Genomic DNA, 25,295 nt, shown 5'->3' with positions numbered 1-25,295 from the left:
AGCTGTTTACTAACACTGTCTTATTTTTTACACTATCTTGGCAACAATGAGGGTTATAACATGCTGATTTTTTAGTTGGGGAACTTGTCAGAAGATTAATGAAGGCACTTCCTGCTGCAAACCAAGCCCAGACACAATGGGACAATTTAGGAAATTCCCTTCTCACCTTCTCAACAAAGCCAAGATCTTGAACCATCCCAAGTTCTTCAGTGGTAGGTTTTGCAATGGATACAATGAATACATTAACACCAAATTCTCTGGCCACTATACCAGCTTCTTCTATATCGTCTGATGGCCAGCCGTCTATGAGAACTACAATGACTTTAGGAATGCCTTTGCGTACCCCATTTTCAACAGAAAAGAATCTTTGGGCTGTGTGTTTCAAGGCTTTGCCTAATATGTAAGGAGAGAGGAGGGGGAAATTGCTTTTAATTATCAACTTTCATTACTATTGAAAACAGGTCACTGTAGTTTGACATCTAAAACAGAGACTTCACAGACCAAGAACGTAAGAATAATTAATTGGCAGGGTTCCGAAGGGTGCACCGCAATGCATGTACCCATAAATTGCCACTACATTCCTAGCTGTTCAACCAAGATTTATAAAACTTTATTTCAAGCAGGGATCACACACTGACCCTGCACAACACCACAAGGGATTGATGAGCAATATTGATTTCTCTACATCAGGAGTAGGCAACCTTTTTTAGCAGTGGGCAGATCTGGCAATTTGAGAAATTGTGGTGGGCACCACCACAAAATGGCTGCCATGGGAGGCATGGCAAATAAGTAACTTGCCCCAAAAAACGGAGTACAAGGCATAAGTTGGATCTGAGCCCCAACATATTAAAGAACTTCTTTGATGCCACAGATTTCAGCACCAACAAAAGTCTATCTCACAGCAATCCCACCTGCCAGTAGGAAAATGTGTTGTTATTTTTTTTAAAAAAAAAAAAAGTAGGTGAGGTGGACACTTTGACAGGTGCCAAGAATGGTGTTCAGGGATGCATTGGTGCTCACGGACACCACATTGCCTATTCCTTTTCACCTAAAGACTTTTTTCCATGTACAGATGACTGCCTACAATTGGTCACTTTTTCTTTGAAAAAGCTTTTTTATTTCTACCATGGAGTAAGTTACATAAAATTATTTTAATTTCAGAAAATATTTTTTTGTTGAGCAAACAGCTCAAATAAGAGAGTTTTTCAGTCAAGAGAGATAAATTACATAGGGATTAGTCTAATCATTCCTTCCCACCAACAGAATGGCTTCCATCAGTGGAATAGGGAGGGAGGTGATTCCTCTTCATACTCCACACCATCACAATTTGTTCTGGAGAGTTGAGGGCCTTGTAGAGCAGTTGGGGGAGTTATTATAGTAGGGAGGAGACGAGAGGAAGGGAAAGTCCCATTTCACTCAGTACACTCAGGCAATTATTCTAAAAACTTATTATTATTTGTCTCCCTGGGCTTGTACTTACCTGTATTGGTGTTGCCTCCTTTGAAACCTATTTCTTTTATTGCAAATAAGACATCTTTGGATGCAGTGAAGTTCTTCAAGTAAAATTCAATTTTGGGATGTTCACTATAAAAACAACAGAACATACTAAAATTAATACTTTGGCTTTCCAATGACATTATATAATTATATATTATTATTCTAAAGACTGATTATACTATTGCCATTTCTGTCAGTTTCATATCCAATACAGAATCACATTCAAGCCTTAGGCTAAAGGCAAAGGCATATCTGCAATCCTCAAACTTTGCTACAACTATAATTTCAGAACAAGGGAACTGAGATCACAACCTACTTAAGTATATTACAATCTTTGGCCATTTCCAGAAATGTCACTTTATCAGTGATGACATTTTCTTTGGGTTAAATGCAATGTCACCTCTCATGCAGCCCTCCACACCACCTGAAATTCTACGCCAGAAGATTTTTCATTGTTCTGGAGCTGATTTTGAGGATATGCGAGAAGCAGGGGGAATTGCCCCCTTCCAGTTTTGCTGACAAAAGCAGATCCATCAATGGAACAACAGCACTGCATTCAGTCCCGTGTCTCTTAAATGAGAGGGGAAACCCTATAATAGAATTTAAAACCCTTTAATTCAATTAAAAACAGTTGTCTTTCACGTTCTGTGACTTATAACTCATTAACTTAGCTTGATCCTACACATATTAACTCAAAAATTCAATGGTGCTTACTCTCAAGTAAGTATGTACAGGATTCCAATAAAAAATTACTTGCGAAAGAAACTCGGGCATGAGCCATCTGCCCTGTGGATGTAGGAACTGCTTGTGGAGAATCTCAAAGGTACTCAGCCAAGTCTTATTTTCTTCTGCTTCCCATGTGCTTCCATAGGCACAATGGAAGAGGTCTTCACATGTCTCCTCTATACCCACCAAGCTCCCCAGCTCTGTGTCTTGTAATTTACTAATGCCACATTGTGCTACTTGTATACATGCCTGTGTGAGAGGATGGTGAAGGAGGAAAACTGGTTCTTTTCAGTCCTCTCAAAATCTTTCACACATACCTACACATGTGGCCAACATAATTGCCAGGTTTGCATTTAACAAGAAGCCACCATGGGTGAATTTCCCTATGGGATTTTTTGTTGTGGCGACCATTTTAGTTATTCGGGGAATGGAAGGGTGCACCATAGTTTCTCATTATGAGGGTAGATTGTGGGGGTCATTGACAAACCACCTGAAACCCTAAAACAATCCATGGGTACTGAGTGGTTTGTCAACCACACTGACAACCCATCCTTGCTGGTTTTGCACAAAATGAGAAGCTATGTCAGGCCCCCACTGCACCTCAAACTTTCAAAATGGCCACCACAACAGTAGCCCTATGAGGAAATTCACCCATGGTGGCTTCTCGCTATGTGTGAACCAAGTCAATTTCTCACAAAAACCATAACACACAAGACAATTGAGCAGACAACAACATCACACAAAGTATGTGAAAATGGGGACTGTATGTTCCTGATTTTGAATTTTATAAAACTTCACTACATTCCAAAGTTTATCTAGAAGATATTTAATTTTTTTAGGGCATTTGGCTACCAAAGGTGTCAAAGCACAGTGGTGTTGTAGATAGAAGAGAGCTCAAAGTGACCTGGTTTGCACAATCACCACAGCTTAAGCAAGCCACTGTTGCTTGTTTAAGCCATAGCGTGTGCCAGGCGCCATAGCGTGTGCCAGGCGCCATTTGATATGACATCCAAACCTGAGAGGCATGGCTTATTTGTGGGGAAAACAACACTCAAATAGCCCATGGCCTGACAAGCTGTTTCAGGGCAGGGAAGTAGGCAAAAATGACGCCCAGCGTGCACTGCAGCTTAAGCAAGCCACCGTGACTTATTTAAGCCATGGTGATTGTGCGACCCAGGCCATTGTTTTAGCTGCAATGTTATGCTTAAGGGTTCCTTAGCGAATGTAATTGGGAAGCAGTCCTCAATCCATTCTTATTTGGTATGCAAGTTGTGAAAGACCATTAACTACATTTGGAGCGTCACTAATTTAACTTCTCAAGCCAAGTCTCTGGAGGGAATTCCCGCACTACAGCTATACTTTTCTAACCCTTTCTGACTGTGCTGACACCTCGAGTGACTGGTAACTATACTGAATATCTAGCCTCCCTCTTTGCCTGCTACTCATACTTGCCACATTCCCTAGGAGGGGCATAACTCAGCAGGGCCTTTGCATGCAGAATTTATTTATTTATTTATTAAACTTATATACCGCTCCCATAGCCAGGGCTCTCTGGGCGGTTTACAGAAATTCTAAAATTGAGGTAAAAACAAGTATACAAAATTTAAAACTCTAAAACACAAAACATACACACATAAAGCATTAAAAACCAATTAAAAACTAAACATGTGGGTAATTAGGATGTACCGCCATATGCAGAAGGTCCCAGGTTCAGCAGAATTTTTTCTACTAGTAATAACCTGGCCCATAACAGCTGAAACCAAATATGTTGTCTTTGGCAGCATTCCAAAAAACTCCCACCACAACAATACACTCCTCCCTATCAACAGCAATTAGGGAACTGCTAATCCAAGGCCTACAATGGTTCAAAAATCCCCATTACAAACCAATGTTTTGTAGCTGCTACCCTTTAAATAGATATGCTTGTTGTTGTTGTTGCTGTTGATAATAATAATATATATATAAAAGCTAGGAAACATAAGTAAAATGTACATACATATACCTAAATCATAAAATAAATTCATGGTTAACAAGCTGTGGCAAAGCTCATCCTTTGCATGCAGGGTAGAGCTGGAAAAATTCCTGGCTGAAATCTTGGAAAGCCATAACTGCCAGTCAGTGTAGACAATACTAAACTTGATGGCCTAATGGACTGGCTCAGTATAATAAGGCAGCTTCCTGTGGTCCTATATTTTGCTACCTGTAGTTTACGTGAGTGGCATGGAGCCATTACACAAAATGAAGAAGTAAATGTTGGCTGCAGTATTTCTGAGCCACTGAAAGTTGTGAAGGCTGAGGCTGGGTAGCAACAAGCTTCAAGCCAGCATGTTTTACTTATTTGCTTCTCCTCCTAGATCTGCTTTTGTTTTTGTTTGAATGAGAACTGATGTGCCTCATTGCCCTGCTTATTTTTTTCCAGCCTAATTTTCTTCTTTTAGCTTTTGCTTCAGGGATTTGATGGCTATCAGCAGAAGCAACTATGTCACAGGCCAACTCCCACAAAGTCTATTCCCAAAGAAGGTAAGTTGCCCTGTGCATAAAGACTTGTTTTTGTACATTACTTGGAAATTTCTTTCATATAAGTGATCCATAAATCTCATAAATAAATAATTCTGGTTGGCCACTGTGTGAACAGAATACTGGACTAGACCAGCAGAGCTATTCTTACATATTGCTGTAGGCTGAGAGAGAGCAGTCACCACAAGCAAACCAGATGTGTGGCACCAACATGGAGGGGGGAAAAGCCTGTCACATCCCCCAATCCACTTTTCACCCCTTTCCAAACACATGTTTCCCCTCCTAAACAAATGCTTGGAACCCGACGGAGGCAAGAGCAGCTGGGGTGACAATTTGAAGAGGACAGGATTAAATACTCCCTGTCAAGCTCCGAGACATCCACTTGTGTGTAATGAGTAGTTTTCCCCACAGCTCAATTCGTTTTGGGTGTATGCCCCCTTTTAGGGGCAACTGTAAAAACAGCCATGTAATTTGAACGTGAAGATAAAATATGATGAAGAGCACCATGATTTTGTTTCATGGGAAATATTTTTGAGTTCTTGATTGTTTATATGCATGACTTCACAGTTGTCCCTAAAGAAAGATTTTTTTTTACTCAAACTGTATTGGGCTCACTTCAATAAATTGTTTCCAAACACCTGTTGAGGCCTCTGTGGCTATTTCTGCCCACTGCCACAACTAGAATGACCAGACCAACTGGCTATATGTCAGAGACACAACCAAACTAATTCTATTTTCAATTTAAGTCTAGCCCTTCCTTAATCTCTTGCTAAGTGTTTTTCCACCACTGTTAGCCCTTTAACACAAAAGCTTTTCTTGGCTCTGCAAACGTTTTCAGAAGAATTGCTCATTTTTGGAGCATAGATGACACTAATCCCCTTGGATGAAACATTTGTGGTGCTAGTGCAGTCCACAAACATAATTGGAATAATCCTATTGTGGCTGAAACATTTATGTGGTAACTCATCATCAGATTGGTAAAAAGCAATATAAATTCTTCCAGATGTTTTGGCCTCTTTTCTTTTACATGTATTTTTAAACCTGCCCTCTCACTCTCCCTGGCCATTCATTCACACAGTAACTACCATTGTTTTGTTGACAAGAACTGAATAACAGTTCATAATTTAGTAAAAATGTTTTTGAGTAAAGAAGTGGCAGATAAAAAAATAAACCTCCATTTCTGGATCACCCAGGTGGTTCAACTTTTAAAGGAGAGGGAGGAAAAAAAGATGTATACTCTCTCTCTCTCTCTCTCTCTCTCTCTCTCTCTCTCTCTCTCTCTCTCTCTCTCTCTCTTCCCTCAGAAGCAATTGCCAGAGAAGTTATAGTACTGGATATTTGCCATCACACAAGACCAGATGTAGGGATCTGAATGAAGATCCCCAATAAACTGAAGTATGGCTTTCAAACTGAGGAACATAACTCAGTGGTAGAGCACATGCTTTGCATTCAGAAAGTCCTGGGTTCAATTCCTGGCACCTCCAGCCAAAACAGGATCAGGCACCAAGTAAAGTGAAAATAGTCTGACCTAGTATAAAGTATCTGCCTATGATCCAAATAAACTAATAGAGCTGCTCTTCAGTGCTACATTCTTCTTAAACCATTACATTGATTCATAAACCAGCTTTGGTTAATTACTCCCAAGATGTTTCCAGATGGACAGTTCCTAGGGCTAATCACTGGAAAATTCTGTGAGTGAAGCAGCACAATTGAATGGTAAAAGCCTCATCTGGAAGCACCCCATGTCTTTTGAAGTGTCTGTGTCAGTAACTAATGTGGTGATAAACATATATTTATCACCTTAAAGTTTAAGATCATCACAGCATTGAAAAAGCCATGCTTGGCATGTGTGGTGGTGGATGGCCAATCATTCCCTCTATTTACGAAGTTCAAGGGTGAGCATGGATTCTTAGGTAGTCGAAACGGCACTAACCATGCACAAGGAGGTATTAGCAGTCTTGGGGGAAACTTCTTTGTGGGGGACAGACTATAACAGCCCAATGTAGACTGGGTGAGCTCTGGGACCTTTGAACGCTGGTTTGAAGAGGAAATTGGATGGGAGGGGAAACAGAATGGAGCATTGTGGAGGAGGGCATGGCTAAGTGGCTGGACACTGCAACATTTTGTTGCAGGTCCCACTTGTGTATACTATACTTCAACAACTACTTTCAAAAGCAGATTACTGAACAATAAAATAGCCCTTCCAGGGATCTCTGTACACTGTGTTTGCAAGCAAGCACAGTATTTGTTTGTTTTGTGGAATTTAGCATTGTGGTAACTTCAGTTATCATTTTTTCCAAAGTTCTTAAGCATTTTGGATTGACAGGAGAGTTTGAAAATGTATGACCAGGGTCAAAAGGAAGGCCAAGGAAAACCAGACAGAGTATGCAGAGACGTAGGGTAGGGATTCAGTAAACTGTATATCTAATTTTCCTTTCTCAGATCTCTACTATTCTCCTGCACAAGCCCCTGTAGGTAACTCAACACCATATTCTCAATGCCCACCTCCCTCTAACCCTACTCTCTCTTCTTGCCCTCTAGCAACAAACCATGATGACACCTATATAGATATTAGAATTATTTGTGATAACAAGCAATGCATAGCCAAGAACACCACAAGCATATTTTTTATGAACCGCCCAGAGATTTCCAGCTATTGGGCGGTATAGAAATGTAAAAAAAAAAAAGAAAAAGAAAAAAAAGAGATGAGCCTGCCAAATGTGGAGAGTAATAACAGTTGGTAATTGACACTACTATCTAGGGGGCTTCCAGATGGGGCTTTTATCATGCCATCGTCCTGCCCAGTTCATAGAATTTTATGGTAAGTCTAGATGACATCATCTTTCACTCAAAACCTTCCTGTGGTTTCCCACAGCTTCTTCATCTTTTTTTCTTTATCACAGAAAATCCATTAAGAAGAAAAGGACAGAATACCTGCACAATGCTTTTTAATGGTTAGCACTAAGACCCCTACATCTGGAAGCACCTGTACTCTTAATAATTAGTATATTGCACTAGACAGAGCTCAGCATGCCGCTTTGGTATGTTCTTCCTCCTTATTTTATGCTACTTTATAGTAGTAGCAGAAGTAATATTAATATACTGCTTGGATGTTGTTTAATCTTCAATGGACAGGAGATACAAGGCATTATTAGCTAGTTCAAACATGATTCAAACTATAACAGTATATATAGATAGATAGAGAGATAGTTTGCCGGTGTGTCTGTCAGCTTCATAGCTCCAAGAACCTGAATCCTTGACAGCTAAAATTTGGTATGCATACTAAGGGGAACCTAAGGTTGCACCTCTGGGTTATCTGGTTTCTAAAACACATTGATTTTAATAAATTTAAATGTATCTATGTGATTGAAGCCTACAGTACCAACTTCACTCACTTTCCTAACCGGAACATAACTTTGCAGTGGATACAGTCTGAAGCCAGGAGGGAATAATCTTTGGGACAGAGTTGTAGGGCTGTTCCCTGCTGTGGGCCTGCCCCCTTCAGGAAAATGGAGTGGGCAGCCCATGGCTCTTCTTGTGTTCTTATGATAACTGTCTAACTTTGCTTGAAAACTTCACTGTATCAAACAAAGGGCTATTCCAACCCATGGAAACCTGGATATAAGATCTTTCTTAGTTAGATCATGCCAGTCTAAGCACAATGTTATAAAATATAGTACCCAAGATGGAGTGATATACCAAATAGGAAATATTTCTGGTACCTGGCTTGTACAACTCCCACATGCGGTCCTTCAGTTCCAATTCCCAGCATCACTGCTACTTTCCCAACAAAGTTCTTCTGCAAATTAAATCTACGCTGCCCAATATTGTAGCTTCCATCAATCAGAAAAGCAATATCCGCTTTACAATCTGTGAACACCCAAGATAGCTAGATTAACTTAAGGGCAAATTAACATTAGACATTTGTTTAGTGTGACACATCTTCGCACTTTCCTACCTTTGTTCCCAGACTTTTTCTCAAGAGGCTTCTTAGGTCGTTTACCTAAAAAATAATAAACATAATGGGTTCTTGGCATTTAAGTAGTCTGCACCCATAATGTGCCATAAAGTGAAGCTAAATTCAGGAGCCATTAAGGGCTACGCTATTGTCACAATCACATCCTGCTTTTCCTCCATGGAGGGGCATTTCCCATTATATCCTCACAACGGTCATGTAAGGTAGGCAAGACTAAAAGATACAATGACTGGCTCAAGGTCACTGAGTGTCACAACATAGTAGAGAGATGAACCTGGTGATGCTTTCAGATGGAGGGCTCCTAAGCGCTACCCGCTAAAAGGCATTGTGCGGCTTTACTGTATTTTCTGTCTTAACAGATTTTCTGCGGTAAGAGAAAAGATAGCAAGAAGCAGTGGGGAAACATGGGAAAGTTACAAGTTGAAGACAATGTCTGTACCCTCCTGTGAAAGAGGCAGACTGATGGCGGAATAACAGCTGTATCTGGAAGCACACAAAGTTTCTACGGCTCAAGTCCAATGTTTTACACCAACCTTCCACATCCTGTCCTCCTGTCATGTCAGACTAAACATTCAGTGTCAGCAAACAGCATGGCATGTGTGTTGTCACAGGCTGGTGTTATGTGGAGGTATATGCAGTGGGAATTATTCACCCTCCTGTCATTTCTTCTTAGAGTTCCTATGTCCAGAGCCTAAGAATGTGGACCTTTAAGTGTCACACAACTCAAATTTCTTACATCTGAATAAAAATTCATTGGGTCAGGCTGTATGGGTATTTTCACAAGTCATGCAGAGAATATTTTTTAGTCTGGAATGCATCACTTTTAAGCATCATCCCAAGTTTTTAAGTTGTATACACAGTGTATCAAAATAGCTGTAAGCCCTATTTCATTGGGAATACGGGTTCAGTAAACAGGCAAGGAGAGGAAGCTTGCTAATCCCACCCCCTGCATCACCCCTTATGCCTTCCAGCATTTCAAATCCTGTGGCTCTCCTATTCAGAAAGTTATTCTCTAGGTGTAGAGGGTGATGGAAATGGTGAGGGTTAGTGCACTTTCCTTCAAAGTGCTTTTATTGAACTTGGATTCAATAATGCCTGAATAGGGCTCAGTGCTGAATGAATACGACAACCCCTACCAAAACTTGCTCTAGAAGCACCCTAATTCTTTGTCAGAAAATCACAATTAGGCAATTAATCTAATCACAATTAGCCATGCACTAGCACACAGGCAAAAATGTTATGTAAGGAAAAATTTCACCAGGCACAGTTCCTTCCAAGATTGCAACATGTGTTACAGAAAGCTGCCCCTGGCAAAATTGCGACTTCTGGACAAATCTTAGCATTTTCACAAACATTACTTGATTTTTTTCTTGTTTTATCTCTGTATATTGAATGAAAAATAATTATTATCTGCTTTGTGTTTCCCTTTGCATGCACTGTGAGATAGTGCAATCAGGGTGATAGGAGGGAAGTGAGGGCACAGCTCAGAAATGCTATTTTAATGTCCTAGTTCTTTTAGAATGTTGAGGAGCATCTGCAGGTGATAGAAAGGAAGCACTCCAAGTCAGTTAGAGGCAGTTAGAAGCAGGTAGTCGTTAGAAGGGTCAGTTAGGAGACTTATGGTGCAATTCTAGGGCATCCCAGGGCTCATAGGACCCTATGAGGAGAAGTCTGCACATAGAGTGAGGTCCTCCCTGGACAACAACAGACGTGTCCACCATCATAGCTATCCCACTGAGAGTAAGGGCAAAATGAGGGGGCATTCTAGGAAGCAAAAACTTCCATCATTCCTGGACAGGCATCCTAGAATGGGGGAAAACCATGCCAGCCCTGAAGCTGATGATAACAGTTGTATCTGCCTTTTCCATATGTCTGAAGTAAAATTACTACCTGAACTTCTTGCAGGTCAGGAAAATAGTAAGGTCCCTCTGTTCACACAGATTTCCATACGTGCGGCTTTGTATCCAATACACAGTATATAATAATGATGATAGGGTTAGAAAAGTACAGAAAAGTTAATTTTTTGGAAACTTAATTGGAAAAAAATATTTTGAAAGAAATGTCTCACCTGTAGATGGGCGTGCTGTTGAAATTGGCCGCCCAGCTGCTTCAAGTGCTCCACGCTTGGCACCTGTTACATTTTGAAAAATAAACCAAGTTCATGAAATTGATAAGAGGCAGGGAGAGATTTCATCTTGCCTAAGAATGTAATGTGCCAAGGGTTAAAAGATGGCTTCTCTGCCAAAGGGTGGCGACAGGTGGCTACAGGCCAGATTTGCATTCCTTAATGGTGGACATCATGTGCTAGCAGACAAAGACGAAAACTTTCAACCAATGGAGCATGGAATGTAACCTATGACTCATTGAGATTATGCACCTTAACTTGAAAATTGAATGTAACTTGCTAACCCCGTCCTGACCAATCAACGGGTTAGAAAGAAATTAACACCCCCTGTGTAATCAGTGTAATTTTCGTTTATGAAAATCTCTCACATCCTATGGCTTATGGAATAGAATTTCTATTACACTGGTAGTTCTGAAGTGATTATTCACACTATTTGTAACCTAAGTGTCCAGAAATAATATGTATGTGTTGTTGTTGGCACTGATTTTTAAATGCAAAGCAGCAGCCAATGTTTTGACAGTTGCATAGACTCCTGTATGAATTTTTCACCATAGCCGAAAATACTTAGGAGGCTCCCTGTAGGAAAAGCTTTCCTTGACAGGGAATCATTTGATTAATGCTTAGTTTATGTATTAAGTTTGTCTGAAATTCTTCCTCAAATAACACAAGAGGAACAGTATAATATGTTTCTACTAAAAAAAAAAAAGGCGATAAAACCATGTGAAAAAGGAATAAACATTTCTTCTATACTGAGAATTTTAAAGTCATTTGACAAAATAATAACACTATGCAATTCACTTACTGGATACTGAGAATGATGCCGACCATCTAGAGAGAACTTGGGATTGGATTCCATTGGTGTATATTGCAGAATAATTCTCTTGTCCAGGTAACATTTGCACTCTTACAGGTCCACCTGAGCTGGTGATCACACCTCTGTAGCAAAAACAGGTTTTCAAATAAAAGTATGTATTTTTAATGCAACAAAAAACATTTCACACTGTGGAAAAGACTCATCTTAACTTTTGTCAACCACAGAGATGCAAAGCAAGAGTGGTTAAAACAGCAGCTGCTGCTCTAGTCCAGCCAACAGGATAGATTTTTGACAGTAATGGCTGATGGGATACTAATGGAGGACTGAGTGGGGAGATGAATGAGTCAACTCAGCGTAGACTAATAATCAACTCAACGCTGATCCTAATCCACACCACGATTATTATCATGTTGTGTGGGGAGTACCCCCTAGATAAACAACTGTTGAGTTGATTACTACCCCACTGTTGACTATCGTGTTGTCCGAATGTAGCCTATATGGGGCTGCCTTTATTACTATTTCAAGTGCATTTTTATACATCTATGTTTGTAAGCCATCTTGAGAGCCATTTTCTTGGTAGAAAGGTGAGGTACAAATCAATTGAATAAATGCATGACCTTTGCAACTAAACATCTGAATTTGCTTCCCCCCCCCCCCCCCGCTCTTCCCTACCAATCCTCTTTACTTGTGAGCCTGTAGGCATGCATTGCCTTATTTCTGAGATTACACATGCACTCAAATATAAATGTAACTATGCTTCTATAGTTTAAAGTATAGCTGTGATGGGCACATAATTGTTTGGTCAGCTGATAAACATTGAGATTTTATAACCTTTAGTTTGAGATATAATTTGCAAGAGACCTTAACGGCCTGTTTCTATGAGTCACTGCATCATGAAATAAATGTGTAGGATCCTTTATTTATTACGTGTTTTCATTCACATACACGTCATTTCTAAGATAAAATCTTACCTAGACAGCTTACAATAGGACTAATAAAACAATTAAAAGGAACATAATAGACTATATCAACATAAACATATTCACAGGACATCTAAAGGTGGCAAGAGGATGGGTGTGCCAGATTTCTTTGAGGCAGTTGTTCCATAATTGTGCTGTCGCCACTAAACCAATCAAATCTTAAGTAATGATGTGCCAGAGTGTACAGCCTCTGATGCAATTTTAAATGCTTGATGGGTAGCATAAGTGGTCCTTAGCATAATCTAGTCCTAGGTCATTTAGGGCTTTAAAGATCAATAACAGCACTAATCTGGAACCAGGTAAGTAACTAGTGCATTTCATGTAAAATGGCTGTAGTATGAGCTGACCACTTTGTTCCTATTAGCCTCCTGGGAGCTGCATTCTGTTCCAAAGGTAGTTTCCAAGTTATTTTTTAAAGCAATACCACACAGATGGTATTGTGTGGTATTGCATTGCAGTAGTCCATATGTAGTCCAGAGTATGTCAACCTTCTCTAGAGAGGATCACAGATGAAGAACCAGTCAAAGCTGGTAGAAAGCACTTTGGGCCACCAATGCAACTACACATCCAGATATAGCACTGAGTCCTGAAGAATCCCTAAATTGTGATCCTGTCCAGAAGAGGTGGAATACCTTCATTCAGATTGGAAAAAATATCAACCAACAACACCTCTGTCTTGTCTGGATTAAATTTCTGTTTGTTCAGACTGACTGCTGCTTCAGCAGACCCCAAGTTTGATGCAGGACACACTGCTTTATATCAAAAAAACTGGGCAAAGAGTAGGTGTGGTTGGAAAAGGATATACAACTATACTTAGAATCATAGAATCATAGAATAGCAGAGTTGGAAGGGGCCCACAAGGCCATTGAGTCCAACATATATCTCAGCTACATCAATACACAATTCATGTATTGTGTTAAGTAAAATGAGATTGCAGCTGAAGGGAAGCAAAGCATATTTTACCAAAGCTATTCCACTGTGTAATTCTAACTTAAAAATCTTTTCTGTGAAAAATAGATGATAAATGGATGATATGGAAGGAGACTGCTGTTTTATGTATTTGTAAATCCACCAAATATGCATTGTGGGATAGCAATAAATAATTTGTGAGTACACATCCTTCATACTTCTCAAGTCACTAGGTACATGTGTATTTGTCACATGGTTTTATAAGACTTAAATAATGAGACATATTAAGGTCTAAAGGAATCCTCCAAATCATGTATATCCTGTTGCTGCAAAGAACTGCAATTAATTGGTTACCCTTGGAGCAGTTTCCAATAAGAGATTATAAAAGTTGAGCTGGATAGTCGTAAAGTACCAGAAATAAGAGTAAAACAAGGAATGGATTTAATATTGTAAAAGTGATAGATGAAAAGTTCCCCTATCCACTCCACATTCCCCCCAAAATTGAGTGAATTTAAAAGTCTGCGACACACCGTATCCTTATCTAAGTGCTTTAAAAGAATATCACTGTAGTTCAAACCACATGTTTCTGCTAATGTGGAAGTCAAAACATTTTTTTTAATATCTAAAAGTCTCTTTCAGACATTTAACCATGACCTTCTCTAATGACCAAATCAATGTAGGGGATGAAAAATCCGCCACATGGCAAATTCAGCCTACATAGCCGTGTCAGAATGCCTCAGAAAGTGAAGGATTATGTGCAGTTTTATTGCTACAAAATGCAATTGCCTTCAATTTCTTTTAACAGTAATAGTATTACTGGTTTGATGCTTCAGCACTTTATTTAGCTGGGCTTATTTTACGTTTTCATATTTTTGTATTTGTATAATATTTGAGATAATTAATATGTAAAACAACTAGTGCAAATAGTGGCTAAGAGACTGAGTTAGTCATCAGGACGTACTTGACCTATCTTATACAGTCATAACAAGGATTGTAACAAGATTAATCATGTGAAGTGCTCTGAACATTTTAAACTGCTATATAAATGTGAAGTCTTGTTACTATTGTGTTTAATTCTGACTCTATAGGCATGCTTTATTGCCCGTAATACCTCAGCCTCATTTATGTATGCCCACCCTCTTCTCCATCTACTTCATTAATCTGATATAGCTCTTTACTTTGGCCAATTTATAGCAAAATGAATAAGTCTCTAAGGGCTGAACTGTACATTACAGTAAATATGGGGATGCCTCATTGCCCCATCTAGAGCATGTTACAGTAATCCAATTGGGATGTAACTAAGGCATGTGTCACCGTGGCCAGGTCCGACATCTCTAGGAATGGGCGCAGCTAGTGCACTAGCTTTAACTGTGCAAACGCACTCCTGGCCACCACTGAAACCTGAGCATCCAGGCTCAAGGCTAAATCCAGAAGTACACCCAAGCTGTGGACCTGTGTCTTCAGGGGGTTGTAACACCATCCAGCACAAGCTGTATCCCTATTGCCTTTCGACTGACCAGGAGACCGGGATCTACCTCCAAGTAATGACTTTAGGATTGGGAAATTGGCTATTTGGAGGGCAACAGAACTGTTATTTATTAATTTGTTATATTTTATTAGTTGCTTTATAAAATACACTCTCAAAGCAATGTAATGTAATATAAATATATATATATATATATATATATATATATATATATATATATATAAAAATAGAATAAAAAATACAGCAATTAACATTAAGACCCGGATCTGGCATTAAAGGATAAAACAAATGCCAGCTCCCATAAAAGTCAGTTAGGCTTGCAATCCTATGATCCCTGGGACAGCAGCTCAGCAGCTGTAGGATTTTTTTTATCTTTCCCTCCAAAACATCCAAATAATAACAATAATAATAATCCTGTAAGAGCAAGTTGACAGTGTATCGGAAGGGGTGGAACCCTTAGTTCCTCCCTCTACCTTCCCCATAGGAAGTTTTTGCTTCAAGTTACGCAAACCTCTAATCCATATGCATAAGGTACTTATGCACAGATGAGACGTCACCAAGTCCCTGTTGTCTGAAATGGGCCTAGTGTTGTCAAAGTAATGTAATGATCAGCTCAGCGTAATTGTCCAAGGAGCACAAAATGATGCCAAAACAGCATCCATAGAAGTAGACAGAGATGATGTTTCCATGCAAAGACAGGAAAAAACATGTCAAAATAAAGGAAAATTGTTAATGGCCTTTAACTACAGAGACTATGTTCCAGTATGAGAAAAGAGATAAAAATAATGGAGAAAAGAGTTGAGGTGATGTTCATACAAGCAGTGCACATTACTCGGTCCAGAAATACAAAGGAAAATAATGTCTCCTCTGAGATCCAAAAAGCACACCATGATTCTATTACTTTGCTCTCTGTTGATACAGATGGGAAAACCACATGTGCATTAAATGGAAAGCAAAAGGCAGACCTCCTGAGCACATTTGAGCAGACAACCAAAAAATGACAATTAATTGCATGCAAAATGTTTTCATGTATTTAACTACGATGGGCTTCTCTGTGCTTAACTACTAGAATGCCAAAAATGAAGTTACTTTTTATTGTATTCCAGGGTAAGGAAAACAGAAGAGCTAGAAAATGTTGCCCTCATTTTCCCCCTTTACATTTTTCTCCTTCTTAGTTTAAAGCTGCTAATCTCAGTTCCTTTCTTTGTCTTTACCTCTTGCCATTTGTATCTGGTCATGGCTTTTAAGCTACTACAAACTTGTTCACCTTGTTGCACAGACATTGGATGGGATACAGAGATACAATCCAAATGCAATGCAAAAAATAACACCTATGCAACCAAATTTTGCTGTCACTGGTCTCCTGTCTCATACCAAATTTCCAAAGTGATGTTTGGACTTAAGATTTTGGAAGAGGAAATTATTGAAAGTACCATATTTCTTTGATTGTAAGATGCCATCGATTGTAAGATGAACACTAATTTCATTACCACCAACAGGAAAAAAAACTAAGACACACCTGTGATTCTAAGACACACCCTGTTTTTAGAGATGTTTATATGGGGAAAAAGTGCATCTTAGAATTGAAGAAATACGTAAGTGTGCCAGGAAAAAAAAAGTATTCTGTCCATCCAAACCTGGCATGAGAGCATGTTTAGATTGCAGGCATTGTTCTTTACACGCAGGACCAGTCCTCTTGACCCACTAGAGTTACTGTAAATTTGGGTTGAATGGATCCTAGGACCAGGCACCTGCCAAAGAGGTTGCAGTAGTGGTTAGTCCTCTCATTCTCTCTACCAGCCAATTCATTCCCCCTGATCACTTTCCCCTCTTATTCTGGATCACCACCAATAGATGAACTCACTCTGTCTCTGTCTCTCTGTCCCCTTCATTTCTTAAGAATGTCTCTGAGCCCATCGTGTAGCCCAGAAATGAAGATAGGAGTTAGAAGCCCTCACTTTTCTTTGATGTGATCCCAGCTGCTGGTAAGAAATGTGTTACTTTGCAAAGAAAAGTGGGAGGTATAGGGCACCATGGAGGGCACCAAGACAGATTTCTGGGTGCACATTGGTTCTTGGGGGCTCTATGTTACCTATCCCTCATATAAAGAAATATAACAATATTGTATTTTATAATCAGAATGGACCTTTACCTTGTATTAATGACATTCATTTGAACATATGACGCTGACATACACTGTCAAAGCATTGGTCCATCCAGCCTGGTGCTGCCTACTCTGCCTAGTAATAGCTCTCCAAAGCCCCAGGCAGGGCTCTCGCTATCTCAATCCTGGTACTTAAGATGCTTTGAAAGGGAGATGCTAAGATATGAAGCTGGGATTTCCTGTATGAACTGTTCCACTGATCTGTGGCTCCTTCCACCACACTATCCTCCCATGTTAGTCCGCTATATGAAAACACTCAAGTTTGGTAGATAAAATAGATTTAGTGACTCAATCTGAATACACACACACACACACACACACACACAGAGAGAGAGAGAGAGAGAGAGGATTGCCTCCCCACACCTCAAAAAGGAAAGAAATTAAATTCAGTGTTTGTCCCTTTAAAGAGCAACAAAACCACATTTATTCTGTTGGTGACATGCCCAACATGGTACATTCCTAGAAAAAGAGGTAAGATGATGTAGTGAGTGTTTGAGTCTTTTTGGAAAGTTTGAAATATTTGACATCGATAGTTAAGATGTGCATCGTTGGAAATGATTTATCGTTATTGTGCAAAAAGGGAATTGGCTTCTCAGGTTCTTAAGCATAGTCCCTTATGTGCCTTTGTGGGCCTCATAAGGACAGTGAAAGTGCTGAAATCTCTATTGTTTGGTTGTTTTCTCTATATGAAGAATGTGTATATGTCTGTGTAAATAATCTTCAAGGTATGACAGGCCCAAGAATGCTAACATTTAGAGGGAAGAGAGATATTCTGTACAGATTGTTAGCATAGCTAGGCTTGTAGGAGCCTACTTCAGAAAATTTTAAAATGCAAGAACAGCCCGGAACCCTATTCAATAAAATAAAATTAAAAAAACAAACAAGCTCTTCATCAATTACCATGACATGGACAAGTATTCTGTGACGCACACCCTTGTTGTGACTTGGACTCTTAGTATAAATATGGGGTTATGGGAAGAGCTTTGTTTGAATATCTCTGGGCTAAAGGCTGGTAAGGGTCAGTGGCTCTTCTGCAGAAAATAACTGCTAAAGAGAGGAAGTGAGAGCTGACATAGTTTCTGCTGAGAATCTATTATCCTAAAAGAGCTGAAATGTTGCTGGCTGAGGAGATATGAGCTGCTAAACTTGTGGACACTTGCTGAGGACTTCTCACACCCTTTCCCAGCATCTTGCTAAAACCACCATTATGGGAAGAATGAGTGGTGCTAAGAGCATCAAATAAGAAGGCTGCATACAACTGTACATGCAAAGGGAGGCAGGTGTGAGGTGCCCCCTCCCATTGATTGAGCTGTGTTTCCCGTGACTTTGTTTTTCCTTTTGTACTAACACATGCAAGTGAATCAAGAATGAAAGCCAGTTGCTGCTGCTCCCCTCATGCTTTAGGCAGGTTGTTTTGTTTTTTAAAGCGCCTGCATGTGTATCTGCTTAAATATTGGGTCAGTGTATCATCCAATTAATCCCTCCTGCTGGCAGATCAACTTCCATCAGTAGAACAAGGAGGGGGCTATTCCCCCTTCCCTTGCAACCACTGACACACTCAAAATCTGCTCTAGATTGTTGGGGAACGGTCTGGAGCAAATTGGGAGATGGGGGAGGAGATGAGGGGAAATCCCATTGCATGAGCAGACATCTGCTCATGTGACATAGTATTTTACCTTCCCACTATTTTCCCACTCTTCTCACACTTTTTCCTCACTGCTCTGAGGGTGGGCCTGGAGAGTCATGGCTTCATGACAGACAATGGACTGGCCAGTCAGTGCTGTGAAAATCCATCTTCTGTCCAAAACAAGAAAAATATGTTCGCTCTGTGCGCAATCTGGACAAAAAGATAGCATGTGTGTCATTACTAGAATACTGCTTTCCAACTGAAGTGGCTTAAGGAGAGAGTGTAAAGGGCTGTCTATACATCTTATTTGTGCTGTGATGGCTGCGCGGTAGCACTGCTTTGGTTATATGACACAGCAGCCAACTCACAGCCACCACGGGGCTTTCCCCTGAAGCTGTGCATTTAAATAGTTGGGCCTTACCCTGACTTTTCTCTTTGAAGTGAGGTCACATCATGGCCCTTCTGCCATGTGACCTCACTCTGATGTTGAGATGGGGGGTGTTCCGGGGCAGATGGTGACTGCTGATTGGTCTCCAGAAGCAAGACAGAGGGCAGGTGGTGGGCTGGAGTACTCAGATGGCCACGGAAAAACTCCATTCCCGTGGGATTCACAGTCCCCTTCCCACAGCTGCAATGCCATGAAGGTGCTTATGGAGCCCACCCTAAAGACACCCTCTTTAATATTCGGACCATTATGGAGTTGCAAATAAGTTATACAGATCAAAGGAACATATTCCTCCCCCCTTGACTTTGGGAAACATTGGACTCCTGGGTTGACCTTTAACTAGAAAAAACTTTAGATTACAAAGTTCATGGTATAAGCTTTTCTCTATGGCTCTGGATAGGGATTTTAAAATTATTATTATTATTATTATTATTTTGCTTACGTATTAAACCACAAAGTGCAATGCATGCACATATGTAATTATATCTAAAATGTGCCAGGGCTGAACCCTATAAATGAAAACAAGATCCAGGACTGAGATCTGGCTCAAATTATGACCTGGTTCAGAAGCAGAAAAGATGGAAGTTTTTCCTTTGCAAACTTTTTTTAAATTCTTTTGAAGTTTTGCAAAACATCTTGAAGTATCTCTTGAGAATAGCACTAATATAGATTCTAAGCCAGGAATGCCTTGTTACTAGCATCCACCCACGACTGGGGGCTATTCCATAGAGCATTGTTACTATTTAACATTTGTACTTGGCTACAAGAGAACCTTTTATTTAAGGCTTCAACCCCAGCACATTCTCTCCCTTTACACAAAGTGTTGGTGAACATTTCCAGAGACAAAATAGGAGAGGATTTATGATAGATACCATGATTTGGTTCCACAGTATTGATGTCTAAAGTCTGTTCCTAACTAACTTTCACTGGTGCTCCTCTGCCATAGGTGCCTTTAATACCCAAGTAGCTGATATGGGCTGTTCTATTTTTGATGTGCTGAACAGAAGGAAAAGACATGGCTGCGTTTGGACATCACGATAATCAACGGTGGGTTAATAATAAATTCAACAGTTGTTTATCTAGGGGGTACTCCGCACACAACATGATAATAATCAACCATGGTGTGGATTAGGATCAGTGTTGAGTTGACTATTAGTTCATGCTGAGTTGACTCACTCATTCCCCACCCTCTTTCCCCTTTAGTCCTACCACTAGTATCCCATCAGCCATTGCTGCCGAAAATCCTTCCTGCCGGCTGGACTAGAGTGGCAGCCGCTGCTTTGACCACTCTTGCCTTGCGACTCTGTGGCTGTCGAAATAACCAACGGTGGCTGAGGAAATAACCAACGGTGCCCTCCACACAAGACGATAACCAATGGTGGTTCAAATAGCCAACTCTGCACATCACTGGTTATTTGTGTTGGTTATTATGGCCAAATAACAAGTTGCTGGTTAAAAAATCTCTCCACACAACACAATAACCCACAGTGGGATATTTAAACTACTATTGGTTATTGTGTTGTCTGAACCCAGTCAGTGACTAGATTCAAATGACTCAATAACCCACAATAGAATAAATAAGCCATGGTGATTTATTTAACCCATCGTAGGTTATAATGTCATCTACAAGGTATTTTTTAATCGAAGGTGGCTTCTTTGGCCAAAATAATCCACTCTAATAACCCATGGTTATTTAAGCCATTGTGGGTTATCGTATGGTCTGTCGGGCACTGTGGGTTAATTTACTCGCCTATAAAGTTGTGTGGCAAGAGAGGATTAGATTGCTGCCGCCACTCTGTTCTTCACAGGCATTCTCTGGGTAATGGAAATAGCTTACATGGCTACTTCAGCAGTGTCTATGGGAAAATGCATAATTGGGAACATCTTAAATCATCTATGCCAACAATGTCTATCGGGAGAAATGCAGAGTTGTGCTTTAGCACGATAGAATTCAGCAAATGACTAGAAAAAAAGGGTTGCAAAGTTTTGAGGGTGTGTCGGGTGCCCCCCTACAAGAGGGATCTCTGTGTGAGATTTTTTCCCCCATTCCTGCAAACTTCCAAGGATTTATTTGTGCCAACCCCTTTTTGGTGCATATGGGGTAATTGCACAGGGTTCTGATAGTGAATTGGATGCCTCCCAACTAGGGAAAGTTGTGTATGAACTTTGTCCCAATTCTGCAAACTTCCAGCACTTTAGAGTCACCACCTCCTTGTCAGAGTGATGCTGGAAGAACCGAATTAAGCCTCTGTACTTCATCCCACACCTCTCCCCTCTCATTCAGATACTATGGAAGGTTAAAACAGGCCACTGCGATATTGTCAATGGGTGAAACAACTTGGGCAGGAGGACTGTAGTGGGTCAGTGGGCAGGGGGATGACACAGATAAGCAAAGTAGCTTATTTGTCCAGACATGTGGGGGATAACAGTAGCTTTTCCCCCCAAATAATCTTCTGTGCGAAACTTATTAAGCCATCATGGCTTAAAGTGACATCTGACCAGTGACCATGGCCACCTACAGAAGTGAGACACTGAACAAAGAGATTTTAGGATTCATATTGTTCAATATCCCTCCTCATTTTAGCTTTGGTAAAAGGCCACTAAATGTTAAGGTATTCCCTGGCTAATTAGAGTATGTAACTAAATTCTCAAAGCTCAATTTTATAACTTCAGCTGTTTGGAATTATCATTCCAAATAATGTGATAAATAGAACGTTCCGCATACTATTACTAGTTTTAAGACATCAATTTTCTTTCATAGAGGAGGCAACATACTTTGAATAGGGGGACTAGGGAAACCACCTACAATTTCTGTTCAAACATGGAGAATCACAATCAGATTTATGTATGACTTCCAGAGCAGTATTACTGGGCAGAATGCTTGAACAAGATTGTGCTTCAAGAATGATCACTCTAAAAGACAAGTTGGGGAAAAGTTTAATAGAGAGAAAGGTGATGAAGTTAAAAGATTGGCTAGAAAAGATGAGAACTCGAGAAGAATTAAAGGAGAGGTTAAAAGAGGGAAATATAACGTGGTTAAACTATCTTCAATTAGAACAATGGACGAAGAAATGGCTAAAGGACAATGGAGAGTGTAGAGCGATTACGAAATTTGAGGAGCTGATCTTAAAAAAAGAAACAGAAAAGGGGAAATAAATTAATAAAAGGGTTAACGAGTGAAATATATAGAATATTAGTGGAAAAGGGGGAGATGGAAAGTGTAGGCAAGGTGGTTTGGGAAACTGATTTGAAGGAACAAATACGCCAACAGAGTTGGGAAGAGATATGGAAACAAAGAGTGTTGAGAAATATGTCTGTGAGGATAAAAGAAAATTATTATAAGATTGTATGGAGGTGGTACCTAACCCCGGTAAGATTAAATAAAATAAATAAGATGAATTCAGCAAGCTGCTGGAGAGGTTGTCAAAAGAAAGGAATGTATTTACATATGTGGTGGGAATGCGAATTTGTACAAAAATTATGGAAAATAGTGTTTAATGAGATAAAAGAAATTTTAGGAATGGAGATTGAAGAGACACCTGTAGTGCCATTGTTATCATTATATGGAGAACTGAATTGTAATAAAGAGACAAAAGAATTGATAACGAATTTGTTAACAGCAGCAAGATTAATGATATCTAGAAACTGGAAGGTTCAAGGGGATTATCATATAGAAGATTGGCGTAAAGAAATATGGGATATTGCTATTAACGATAAATTAACATGTAATATAAAAGTTAGAAGAGGGATGATAAAAACGAATGATTTTGAGGGAATATGGAAACAGTTTCTAGAATTTGTTTTATCAAAGGGGAGAGGGAAAACACCTCCAGAGGAAGCAATGAGATTTTGGAAACATGAATAAGATCCCATGGGTGGGGGGAGCACTTTTATGTTAAGTATGATTTTGTTAATAGAATTAAGTTAGAATATATGTTATCAAATGTTTACTTTATATTATTGTGTACTATGTAGTATTGTTTTATTTGTATTGATGTATTGATTTGTATTGATGTTTAATAAAAAGTTTTTAAAAAGGAAAAGAATGATCACTCTAGGAATCTGTGCACAGTGTGTATTACTGGCACTGAATGTGCTGGAGATATTAGTCTCTGTTACCACTATCATCTGAATCTTAGAGACAGATTAAAAGGGGAGTGCATCCATGTCCTTAAATTTAACATGAAGAACCTTTAAAAAACCCAACCTTTAATTGTTTCTCTTGAGCAGTGCCATCTCCAAAAGGCTGCTGCCGAAGAAAAATAGATCTAGGAATACTGCACTCAAACTGTGTGCCAGGTGCCACTGTTGAGACAATTTCTAAAGTCACCACTCTTGCTGGCATCATTTGGAAATGGCTTGACGAGAATGTAATGTAGTCTCCCAAGATTACATGCATAGCCAATGTACTTAACTGATTGTTAGAAATATTTATTATATTTATATCCCATATTTTGTCCATAATGGAATTTAAGGTGGCATGCATAGGGTTCCCAAATGGTTTCCCATGCAGGCACCAACCAATCCCAGGCCTACTTTGATTCAGTATGCTTCCAGACCATGTCCTGAGCCTTGATTAGAACTATGTGGGCTACTTTGCCAATAACTAACAGGGAGAATACCCCCCTAATTTCCATTGCATAATTGATAATTTGGTTTACCTGTGAGTGGCAGCTCCACAGATGCTGGAAATGGAGGCATATACAACATTCCCATAGACATAGAACTGCCACGTAGGACAGTTAGCTGGGCAGAGGACATCTACCTTATCCTTTCTGAGATCAAGTCCCCTTGTAAAGCATGTAATGACAGTGGGGGCTGCAGAAGAAAAAAGAAAGAAATGACATATATAACATATGCTTCGAAGAAAAATCAGTACATTATTATTATTATTATTATTATTATTTATTTATATAGCACCATCAATGTACATATAGTACACCATCTGCAGTGCAGTCTATCACTGATAATACATTATTAAATTAAATATAAATAATACTATCTACATATATTTTTATTTAAATGTAATTGCAATATACGCCTAATGAGCTTTTGGTATAGCACTTAGAGCATAGGCAGTAAAATCCAGCCCTTTTGTTTGCACAGAAAAGTAGTATTAACCCCCATTGTTGTGGGACGTAGCAATTGTCCACCTCTGCTTAATTAAAAAATAGAACATTTGTTTGTCTTTTTGGTGACTGTATATAGTCAACTGTGTTACCACAAATACATTATCTACCTCAAAGAACTGTTGTGAGAACTAGTTAGTGTGCACGATCCAGAATATTTAAAGTGCAGTGCAGTGTTGGGTCCAGTATTGTTAACTTTAGTATATCACAGACTTTGGAACTAGACTGTCCTTGCAATGAGAAACACGGGTGTTCTCTTTGATGCTAATTTGTCATTTTAACCTCATAGCAGGGCATTACTGAGGTTCTTGTATTCGTTTAATCTTCATGGGTCTTTGGCACTGTTTGCTGCCAAGGTTCTCAAAGTTTGTGACAGGCCCTTGGCTAGATATCCTCTTTCTTTTCTTTTTTTATCTGTCATGTGTTTGCAGCCTATTGAAAAAGCAGGTCAGTTAATTTCCACTGAGACTCTGGAATTTACATTAGCCTTACACACAGTGAATTGCATTGGTTCCTCATCCACTAATAAAGCAAATGCACCAAGGAAGACACTGCAGTTCAAAGATGGGAACTGTATTTGTTTACATATGTGCAGAATATCTGTGTTTTTGATTGTGACATCAGTGCAAGGTCATGTGAGGTGGTGTGTCATGTTTCCAATTGCTTTGTGGCTTTTGATATGTCACGAGTTAGGTGGTGGCATAACAAGCATAGAACTGGGTTTTAATTGATCTTGCACTTATTTCCCCTTTATTCTTCATTGTTTTCCCTTTGTTCCCTTTGGTTCTAGCAATTATTTTTCTGCTTTTAATCAATGAACTTCAAATTTATTAGCCTTTAGTTAATATCAAAACTGTGTTTGTACTGCAGCACTATTCCACACACTCCACTGATTTGGTA

General features: G+C 39.5%; 1 protein-coding gene across 1 annotated transcript in view; it reads right to left on the bottom strand.

Annotated features, from left to right (window-relative positions):
• The window catches only part of COCH (cochlin), a 34,827-nt gene that overhangs the window by 2,111 nt on the left and 7,421 nt on the right, over positions 1-25,295 (bottom strand). The window contains exons 3-9 of the mRNA XM_063118469.1: positions 23,928-24,084; positions 11,644-11,777; positions 10,785-10,847; positions 8,699-8,743; positions 8,463-8,610; positions 1,481-1,584; positions 167-393 (exon numbers count right to left, since the gene is read on the bottom strand). Coding sequence (XP_062974539.1) covers positions 167-393; positions 1,481-1,584; positions 8,463-8,610; positions 8,699-8,743; positions 10,785-10,847; positions 11,644-11,777; positions 23,928-24,084 — 878 coding nt within the window. The remainder of the gene's footprint in view (positions 1-166; positions 394-1,480; positions 1,585-8,462; positions 8,611-8,698; positions 8,744-10,784; positions 10,848-11,643; positions 11,778-23,927; positions 24,085-25,295) is intronic.

This window comes from Elgaria multicarinata, chromosome 2 (assembly GCF_023053635.1).
Source record: "Elgaria multicarinata webbii isolate HBS135686 ecotype San Diego chromosome 2, rElgMul1.1.pri, whole genome shotgun sequence".
In the NCBI taxonomy this organism is placed as follows: domain Eukaryota; kingdom Metazoa; phylum Chordata; class Lepidosauria; order Squamata; family Anguidae; genus Elgaria; species Elgaria multicarinata.
This window is presented reverse-complemented; position numbering and strand designations above follow the sequence as displayed.